The 11,008-nt window shown below is 44.3% G+C and overlaps 1 protein-coding gene across 1 annotated transcript; it reads right to left on the reverse strand.

Annotated features, from left to right (window-relative positions):
- Nucleotides 1-2,274: 2,274 nt before the first annotated feature.
- On the reverse strand, nt 2,275-3,502 carry RXFP4 (relaxin family peptide/INSL5 receptor 4). Its single transcript, XM_036755581.1, has 2 exons — nt 2,440-3,502; nt 2,275-2,339 (listed from the first exon to the last, which is right to left on the reverse strand). Exons 1-2 carry the CDS (start codon nt 3,500-3,502, stop codon nt 2,275-2,277), a joined length of 1,128 nt encoding a protein of 375 aa, XP_036611476.1.
- Nucleotides 3,503-11,008: the final 7,506 nt, after the last annotated feature.

Below are 11,008 nucleotides of genomic sequence, written 5' to 3' on the forward strand. Positions count from 1 at the left end.
AAATTAGGAAGAGTGGTCTGTAGGGAGAGTGAGTTGGTGACATCTTGGATTAGTCGACTAGAAAACAGAAGTACAGAAACAGGCGCAAAACAAATGGGGTATGCCCTGATACAGGGAGAGGTGTGGACTGGCAAAGGCCCTGAAAGAAGTATGTGGAAAAATACGTCACACCATTGAAAGTCTAGAAACTAGGATCCTGCTTTATTTCCTTATTTGACCCTTAAGCCTAATCTTAGAAATCTTTTCAATGACATTTGCTCCAATCCTCCCCACCATTCTGCCCTAAATTCATCGGAGAGCTAGAAGGGATCTTCAACACTTTTAGTACTTCATTTCACAGATAAGGAAATGGGCCAAGAGAAGGTCAATGGCTTGCCCAAGGTCACATAATCTGTAGAGGAGGGTGTTTGCACCCTTCCCCATCTCCACCTCCTCCTCATAACACTTTAGAAAGCTTCCTTTGGTCCCACCCCTACTGTTGTAGAATCACCTCACCACCTCTTATTCTATTTTTTGGGGAGCCAGGAGCCCAACTGTTCCCTAGGCCTCTGTCTAGGGCTACTTGTCCTCTGCATTCCTCCCTCCCCTCCTTCCCACCAAATTTACACAAGCTGTTTCCAGTCCCAGGCCACACCCACATGGCTTGTTCCTTGTTTTCATCTGTCAATATTGACCAGAGGTGCCCCCAGAGGAATCCGTATCTAGTTGGTGCTTGGTGCTTAGGTATAGATAGCCCTCAGAGGAACTGCTGGGCTAGAGAAAGCCCTATACCTAAGGGGCCAGGGGAGAATTTTCCATTTTGAATTGACTAAGAATGAACATAATTTTGGAGCTGGGCTTCAACACAGAAAAGAGGAAATTAAACACCAATTATACTTCATTGGCAGTATTGCTTAACAAGTTGCAATTTAGGTTACTGTTTAATGCACTTTTTTTCCAAGAACTAGATAGAGATGAAGTTGGTTGAGACTACCTGGAGGTAATCTGTTTACTCTGGAGCTTTGCCATTAAGTGGTATTCAGTAAGGCCCCCTGTCACACACCTACAGAAAACAAAGGAGTCTCCTTTTCCTTGCATGCTGCCATTTCCCGGTTCCTGGACCTTTGCAATTGAAAGGCTTCCATGGTTCCAAGCTCCCATGTTGTGATCCAGTAGATAATTCATATCTTCCTGACTGCTGTTCTCCCAGCTTCAGTGGCAGCTTCTCACTCTCCCCTTCCCCCAACAATCCACCAAGTGTTTTAGGAAGTGGGCATTCATTTCATTCCTTTTCTGAGGGTCTTCAGGGAATAAAACAGCATCTCGGAGCTCCTTTTATCATCTTTCCCACCTTTCTTTGGGGTATACAAGGGAAATGTGGAGAGAATGGAGGGGAAGATTATTCCTCAGAAGTTATTTCCTGCTCTCCTTCCCCCCCCCCCCAGTTTCCACCCCCAGCCCCTAAACCCATCCTGCTCCAGCTGGCACTTAGAGAGACCGCTGCTAGATGGGAAGCTAAGGATTCAGTTCCCTTCTCCCCTTTCCCCACTTTAATGTTCCTGGAGGATTTCAGGCTTGGCCATTCCTATTCGCAACAGGCTTCCTGTAGTAACCCCAGGAATCCCCAGGGATAGGGATAACCCTAGCCTGCAGGTTGTGTTTCCCACAAACAGTATGGTAGAGCACTGAGTTTAGGGGAGATCTAGTTTTCCTAAGTTAGGATTTAAATAATGTGGGCAAGACACTTTTGTCTATCTAGGTTTCCGTTTGCCCATCTGTAAAATGAGGTGATTGGACAACTTCTACAGCTTAACAGCTGTAAATCTATGACCCTGGCATTGTCTAGTCATAGCTAATGTTCAAGGACAAGGGGGACACTAGTTTGGGGGTTGGATTTTAGCTGGAACTGCTGAAAATAGTCCGAATAGAAGGTGGGAAGGAAGAAGGAAGGTGGGGGTGGCTATGATCAGCTGGAGCTAGTCATAGACCTCACCCTTTTGAGCTGGTTCTATTGAGGGTCAATTCATGGTGGGAAAAAGAGTACCGCTGTAGCGAGAGGTCAGGAAGGGCTAAGTAGTCAAGAATACCTCCCCAGACAGAGCAGTGGTGCCACTGGGTGAGATGGAAACACAGAGATGGTAGAAAACCAAAAAGTTTATTCACAACTCTTCCCCTTTTCTTTCCCTCCACCCCCACCCCAACAACAAATGGAGACCTAGGTTTTCTTGGCACCCAATCCTGCTTTGCGCTTTGAACTCATCTACTCCACCCCAGAGGGAAGTTAAGGATCAAAGATCAAACAACCCGAGGTGTCATGGCCTGACAGAGTTTGGGTGCCAGGGTCTGGTGTCCTGTAGATGCTAGGAAGGGAGGGAGATAAAATTTATATGGTAGAAGGTCTTGTTTCTGTACCCTCCTTATCCAGATTAGTGAGAGTGGTGGAAAACCCACTGCCCTTACGGGTGTCCACCACCTTCTGCTGTCTTCTCTTTCGTAGGGCTACTTGCTCTGGCCCAGCGTGTCTCCTACCAGGCAACTGTGCCCATAGCCTCCTCAGGGCTTTGCCCAGTGCCCTCCGGGACTCTTGGCGCAAGAAGCAGTAGATCACAGGATTGAGGCAGCTGTTACTGTGTGCCAGGCAGATAGTAAGGGGGAAGACGTAGGTGTGAAGGGCATAGTAGGTGCTATCCCAAGGCACGATGTCAAACTTCACTAGGACCCCCCAGAGTGTGACAACATGGTTAGGGAACCAGCAGAGGAAAAAGGACACAATAATTATCCGGATAGATCGAGCCACCACTCTGTTCCTCCGCCTCAGCTGTTGCTGCTGAAGAAATGCCAGCAGCAGCAGATAGCTCAAGGCTATGGCACTCAGGGGCACCACAAAGGCCAACACAACCCTCTGTAAGTGGTAAGCACCCAGCCATCGAATACTAGGGAAGCGAAGCAGGCACAGTCGAAATCCCCCCACCTCACCTTCAACCCCAAAGATTGCTGTGGGGACTGCTGCAGCAGCTGCAGCCACCCATGCTACCAAGCTGGTCCCAAAGGCTCTGGAGGATGAGAGGCAAGTTCCTGGTCCAGCAGCCATGGCCACTATCCAGTATCGGACAATGCTGAGAGCAGTGATGAGGAAGACACTAGCATAAACGCTGAGGATAGTGCTTGTCAGGACCACCTTGCAGAGAATGCCTCCAAAAGGCCAGTGGAAATCCAGGGCATACTCAGCTGCCCAAAAGGGAAAGGTGAGTGCCAACCCCAGGTCAGCCAATGCCAAGCTGAAGATGAAGGTGTCGGTTGTTGGACGTGAGGCCTGTTGATTACACCCACCTAACACCCATAGTGCAGCCAGGTTGCCCAGGAGGCCTATCACTCCCACCAGTCCATAGACCAGGGCAACTATGACTCTAAGTGCCAGGTAATCAGCTGTTATGGCAGCATCATCCATGCTTAACACTTCACCATTGGAGGCATTGGCCCAGAAGGACATAGGCAGTGGTGTAGAAACATCAGGTGTGGACATCTTGAGGGTATCAGCTGTCTGTTGTGTCTGAGCAGGCAGCTCTGACTTTATGTCGTTTTTACAGCATCTATCTACCTGTCAGCAGTCCAAGGCCACACCCACATCTTTAGGGGTGAGGTAGCTATGGGACACCACCCCTTCCCTGTGGGTCAAGGTTGGTGATAGGTGGGGCAGGACAAAATAGATAGGCTCCTCCTACTACTCCAAGGGAACACTTGAAAATTTTTGTCCTCTTGGTGGAGGGAAGAGCTGGGAAAATAACTAGGTAGGGATGGGGCAGCAGGAGGGAGTTCCAGAGCAAAAGGAAAATGGAGAAGATAAAGGAGAGGAAAGTTCAGATTGCAGATTTTGCTTCTGGGTTAAGAACAATACTACCTTGGCTTACCCCCAGGCCTCTTTCCTGGGGACATGACACTAATCTCTGTTTGCCCCTAAGAAAGTGTCTAGTATCTTCCCCCTACCTTTGCCTGAAGGTGACTGAATGACTGATTGAGAGGGGAATTGGATTGGGGGAAGGGATTGTCTTAGGGGTCATCTAGCAATTTTCCAAATGTTCAAGGGGCAGTACCCTCTCAGACACTGCCTGGCATTAGGTTGAGGAATTAGTGCTTTTAAGGGGAACGAGGAAGGGAGAGGAAGACCCCGGGCTCCCTTGCTGACCCACTCTGCTCTCAGTACTGCCTTGTCTCCAGGTATCTTTATTACTGCAGACACCCCCTCTTCTAGGTCTGTCCTTGTGGAGACAGAGCCCAGCAGTACCCAGTTCAACACATACAAACCACCTTGGTAAAAAGGCTGTTTTCAGAACCTACCAACTTGAACGCCAAGCTTCTTTTCCTCCACCCCCGTCCTGAAAAGAAAGGAAAAGTGATTGGGGGAAAACCACTGTTAGAATGGGGAGATAAGAAGCTAAGGTTCCAGGGGAGAGGGTGAGGTCATTTTGTTCTCATAGACTTTAATCTAGCTCCCCTTCCTCGCCTACTTTCCCATCCCCCACCCCACCCCAAACACAGATGTTAATTAAGATAAAATTTGATGATTAGATCTCTGAAAGTCTGGGAGGAGAGGTTCAGGACAATAAATCTGGGATGGGCTACTCAGTGAGCCAGTAAAGAACAGACCAGGAGCTCCTGGTCGGACCTGGATTGGGTGCCAAGACACCTGAGTTTCTGAGCTTAGGGAGACAAAGGGATGGTGTGTGATGAGAGGTGGTGAAGGTGGTGTTTTTATGCCCACATCTTAGGAAACCTTTCTGCCCTCCCACAGGAAGGCTCTGAGTCTTGTCTGTGGAAATTTCTTTGTGCCAGTCATTTGGCCTTGTGGGTTCTGTCAATTTCCCCCTTCCTTGTCGCCTCCTACCCTGGCAGAAAGGGAAACGGTGACCCTCAGCACCTGACTCACCCACCACTCATTCTTTCTACCTTGTGGTAAAAACCTGTGCTTTCTCATGAGCAAATAATAAATAATCAAGAAGGCAATTCATGGGCTCCAATTACACATGAACCATGTACTTTGGTCTAGTAGTGAAGGTACATGTTAAATTGGTTGGGTGGCTGGTAGTAGGGAAAGAAGCCAGGTTTCCTTTCTGCCATTTCCTCCAAAGGACTGTTCCTCGTTTTTCAAATGCTCGTTTTCATCTGAAATTTAAATTTCTCGTGCTCAAGTTTTGTTTTGTTTTGTTTTGTTTTTTGTTTGTTTTTGGAGAGGCACTGCCACCCGCTGGCTAGATTTACAAACTGCATGCCAGACCAGAAATAAAATGTCTTAACATTCTAAAATAGTAAGCGCCTATGTGGGAGGTGTCGTGCTCTATACTGCAGGGGAACAAAGATGGATAAGACACAGTATTTCCCTCAAGTAGTCATTTGGAGTCACGGACTTTTATTGGGGCCAGATCTGTGATTTCGCTGGCATGCCGTCATTCAGTCATTTTTCATTCGTGTCAGACTCTTGAAAAACCCATTTGGGTTTTTTCTTGGCAAAGATACTAGAGTGGTCTACCATTTCCTTCTCCATCTCAATTTACAGATGAGGAAACTGAGGCAGACAGGGTTAAGTGACTTGCCCAGGGTCACACAGCTATTAAGTGACTGGGGCCTGACAGGAACTGGGGAAGATGAGTTTTTTCTAACTCCAGGCCCAGTGCTCTGTGCACTATGGCGCCCCCTAGCTGCCCCCTTCACTGCCATAGGGAAAGAAAGCCTAATGTGGAAACTCCCTGTAGCAATAGAGAGGCATACACTTTTCATCTTCCAGTCTCAGAGAAATTGCCTTGAGCACTGAGAGGTCAGTCAAACAGGCAACCTATGTCAGAGACAGGATTTTCTAGGTCTTCTGCACTCCAAGATCAGCTCCCTCCGTGCAGCCTCATTTAGTGCTGGAAGGAGCCTTAAGAGGCCTCCTGGTGCAACGTGCTCATTTTAGAGGTAAGGAGACTGAGGCACTGAGAAGGAAAATAGCTTGGTCAAGATTGCACAACTAATTGATGGCAGAGCCAGGACTAGAACCCCAATGATTCCTGCTTCCCAGGTCAGGATGCCTTCCATTACAACATAACACCCCTCCTCTTTTCCCTCCTCCCAAGAATCTTCCCTTTTTTCTCGAGTGTTTGGAATGTCAAGATTCAGTGACAGAGAAGAGTCTATCACACCTACTCTCAGGGAGCTCAAAGGCACTGAGAAGAGCCATTCCTCATATTCAGAGAAGGCCGCTAGGTGGCGCCATTGTGGACAGAGCACTGGGCCTGGAGCCAAGAAGACTAATGTTCCCAGAACCCTGTTTGCCTCAGTTTCCTCATCTGTAAAATGAGATAGAGGAGGAAATGGTAACCGCTCTAGTATCTCTACCAAGAAAACCCCCAATGGGGTCACAAAGAGTCAGACAGGACTGAAGATGACTAAAAGTCCCATTCTGCTCATTTTACAGATATGGAAACTGAGGCCCAGAGAAGGGAATTGACATGCTTAAAGTCATATATCAAGTTATTGAAAGAGTCTAGAAGAACCTAGGTTTCCCAAGTCCCAGCCCAGGACCTCTTTGTACCTCATCATCTTTTGGTGAATCAGCATTGATTGAATGAAAACTGCCTCGCATTTGATCCATCCTTCCCTCAACATACCCACACTTCCTTCCAGTTCCCTACTGTTGGCCCTACACATAGGAGAGGTACTACGCTGTCTTTCATCTCTATGGAGGGCAGAAAGAGGAGGAAGAAGCTAATATTTCAGCAGAAGGGAAAAGGTTAGACCATAGAAAGGACTTCCCAAAGGGTAGAACTGGGGTAGGAACATGTTTTTTCTCTCAAGATTTTGAAGAAGTTGAGACATATTTCTGGGTTCTGGGAGAATTTGTTCTAGGGGAGGAAAAAAAATCTTCCTCACCACCCGCTCCTTGCAATTTGGCTTCCTCCCTTGACTCTTCACTTCTTTATTTCTCAATCTACTGGCCTTCCCTCAGTCCTTATCTCCCTGACCTCTCTACAGCATTTGACACTGTTGATCATTCTCCTTTGACTTTATGAGCATCATAGTATATCTTTTTTCCTTGTCTGTTTCACCGGCTCCTTGGGTAAAACCCACCTTTAGCGGGTGTGACCTGGATGAAGATCCAACAAAGGAGACTGAGAAGGAGGAATCAGAGAGGTGGGAGGAGAACCAGGATAGAACACTGTCATGAAAACCTAGAGAGGTAGCAAGGTGAAGAGGGTGATAGAGTCAAAGGCTTTAGAGAAGTCAAGAAAGACTATGTTTCTACCTTTAAAACACCTTTCCTCTGTGCCCCCTTCTCTCCTCTATGCCTTCTTTTCTCCTCTATGCCCCTTTCTCTCCTCTGACACAGCTGTCACCCTGGCACAGGTCTTTATCATCTCAAACCTGTACTATTGCAATAGCCTCCTAACTGGTCTCCCTACCTTGAGAAGCTCTCCACTCCAATCCATCTTTACTCAGCTGCCAAAGGGATCTTCCTAAAGCATAAATCTGAACATGCAACTCCCCCACTCAAAGAATCCCAGTGGCTCCCTAATACCTTGAGAACCAAACATAAAATCTTCCATTTTACATTTAAAGCCCTTTACAACCTGGCTCCTTCCAACTCTAAAGTTTTCTATCACTTTACTCTCTTCCATGTACTCTGTGATCTAGCAACGTTGGCCTTCTGCATTTTCTTGGCACACAACTTCCATTTTCAAGTTCCATTCTCATACCCTTTCGCAGGCTGTCCTCCAGACTTACAACATTCTCCCTCCTTACCTCTGCCTCCTGGCTTCCCTCAAGACCTAAGTTCAAATACTACCTTCTTCAAGAAGCCTTTCTTGATTCCCCCCCCCCCACAATTCCCTCTGAGATTGCCTCCAATTCATTCCATATGAATCTTGTATGTCATGTCTTGACATGACTATAAATTATGACTTACATATCATTTAAGGGGGCTGGGAATACCTAGATGAGAGATTGGGTAGAAATTATAGACCTTTCATCTGCCAGTGTAGGACCTAGTTGCTTAGAAGTTTAATACTATATCATTTAATTATGATTTCATGCAGTAAATTTGTGCTAATTTTTAACAAGAGTGTTTTCCTTTTGGGTCATATGAAGGGAGATAAAAATCTAAAGAGGAAATGAAGCATATATTGAGCATTTTCCCAGTTTAAATTCTGGGTGGAGGCAAATGAGTCAATTTATGACAAATATGTGAAATATTGTATGTGAATGAGTTTACATTTTAAACACTGAATTGGCATTTGAAACACTGGGAGGAGGAACCTAGGCCAGAACACTAGGAGATGGAGATTCAAAAGGACTCCTGGGCATTAATGCCTTCATACCTGTCCTTCCTGCTATGCCTATGTAAAGGACAGGCATTTCTACATATATCCACTTGGTTTTTTCCAAAGATAGGCCAAACTTTTTTGAGTGATTATAGAGAGAACGATAGGACCTGGAATTTTATTGCTATAGAGAGCTCTCAGATGGGGAAACTCCCTCTGTCAATGTACCTTGGCATCTTCTCTGCAACATACAGTCTTTGAGAATTGCCTAGAGCATTAAGAAGTCACGTACCTAAGGGCACAGAGCCAGAACTTGAACTCAGGTCTTCTTGACTCTTAGACCAGTTCTCCATCTACTATGCCAAGCTACCTTTTATTGTGATTATGGAGAGACTAAATATCTTCATCCTGACGGAATCTAAGAGTGAGATTGGAAGGGAGGATAACAGACAAAAAATAGAAAAGATCTGCAAAGATCTGCAAAGATGTTTATTCAAACTCTTTTTACTATTAAGGATGGTGAAGCCACCACCACATTTGTCACATGAATGTAGGGGCAAATGAACTTTAAAGTAACCTTAAAAATCCAAACATTTAAATGTGTTTGAAGTGAAGAAGAATGAGAAAACAGCCAACAAATAACTACAGTAAGCATACAGAGGCAACAGAACTAGTCAAATAGAATGGTCAGTGTTCATGTGGCAAGGGCTATCCCCCACATGTAGCATGGGGATATCATTGTGTGGCTTGAAGGGAGGCAGAATAGATATGTCTAGCCTCTTCTACTCCTACCCTTCTCCAAGGGAGACTTTAATTCCCACCAGAAGGAGAAGGAAGGAGGTTGGGTCCAGAGACTACTCTGCTCTCCTCAGAGAGAATGGCTACTAAGCTAAAATAATATCCCACTCTGTTCCCTTAAATATTGCTAGTCTAAGGGATATAATTTTTTAGTTGAAGCTAACTTCTGGTTGCTGTTTCATTAATAAACAAAGAAAGACCCTAAGCTTTATATTCAAGGCTTGACTCCCATCCCACTGAATACCAGTTCCACAATGGATATGCATAACAACTAGCAATTTGTATCCAAATTGGTAGCAAAATAGAAGTCAGAGAAAGTATATATAGGAGAATATGTGCCAGATAATACAGAGTGAAGGAGCTCTCCCATTGGGATCAAGGTAACTCAGCTTAACCAAAAGAGTCTCAGATCTCACCAAGGGGAAACTTCCTTAAGTCTCTAGTGTAGCAAGTGGGGATAGGGACATGATGGAGATTGCCAGCTCCTCTCATATAGGCTTCTCTCCAGAATCTTTTCCTTCAACAATCTGATCTGGGGTTAGTTTCTTCCATCTTTCTTCTCTCTCAGAATTGGAAGCCAGAAGCACCTGAAGCGACTTAAAGAAGACTAAAGAGCCCTAAAGAGACTTAAAACAACTTGAGAAATTCCTGAGCTTGAGGAGAGTGGACCTTTCCTTTCTCTTATTGTCCCCTACTCTGCCCTACTCCTTGAATAGGTGAGGGACATTGATCTCCACTGAGGCAGTAGTCCCATACAAATAGATTTTGGCTACATTAATAATTTCTCCATTTGTTCAAGTGTCTTTTTACTCTGCATTTTCTTTACATCTCTAGGAATCAGAGAAAAGTTGGAAGTAGGGAGGTGAATGGCCTAGGACATTTAATGTAATAGAAATTGCTTAAAGTCATACTGGGTGACTAGGAAGATGGTGGTACCTTTAACAGTAATAGGAAAGTTAGGAAGAAGAGATAGTTTGGAGGAAAGATGAGTTCCCTTTTGGACATGTCGAGTTTAAGATGTCTACTGGACATCTAGTTGAAGATATCCAACAGGCAACTAGAGATCTGTTAAGTGCACAGGAATTAGAGTGGACACCATTCATATTTTTAGATCATTGTATTACTGAGACATATTCTATGTAATAATTTTTTAAACAATCCTTTTAACAAACAAGATCAAGTAAAACAAATTCATACATTGGCCATGCCCCAAAATGTATGTCTCAATCTGCACCTCAAATGCATCATCTCTCTGTCAGGAGATGTGTAGCATGCTTCATTAGTTCTTTGGAAGTGTAGTTGGTCATTGAATTAATTCTTATATTTGTTTTATATTTGTTTTTCTTTGTAATTTGTAGTCATTGTACCCTTGGTTCTGCTCACAATTGTTCTCCTGCTTTTGTTCACTTCATTCTGCATCAATTCATCTAAGTCTTCCCAGATTTCTCAGAATTTGTCCCTTTTCTTATTTCTTATAGCACAATAATATTCTAATATGTTCATATAGACAATGATAGACTAATAATATGTTGAATATGATTATATGAACATAATGGAATAATATAATATTCTATCACAAAATAATATTCTATTATGTTCAAATAATGGCATAGCACTTAGCCCAGTGCCTAGCACATAGTTGGTGCTTAATAAATGCTTGTTGACTAATATACTATTATTTCTTCTAACATTTCCCAATTGACAGGCACATACTTCATTTTCAGTTCTTTGCTATAACAAAAAAACAGGATTATGTATATTTGTGTACATATGAGTCCTTTCTTTGGCCACTTTGGAGGTATGTATGGGTTTTAAGTTTTTTATTTCTTTAATAATATTTTTCTCTCTTCCACCACCCCCCCACATTAAAAAATTACAAAAAACTAAAATTCTTTAACAAATATACATTGGTCATGTCTAAAAAAAAATCTCATTCTGCA

This window comes from Trichosurus vulpecula, chromosome 4 (assembly GCF_011100635.1).
Source record: "Trichosurus vulpecula isolate mTriVul1 chromosome 4, mTriVul1.pri, whole genome shotgun sequence".
NCBI lineage: Eukaryota > Metazoa > Chordata > Mammalia > Diprotodontia > Phalangeridae > Trichosurus > Trichosurus vulpecula.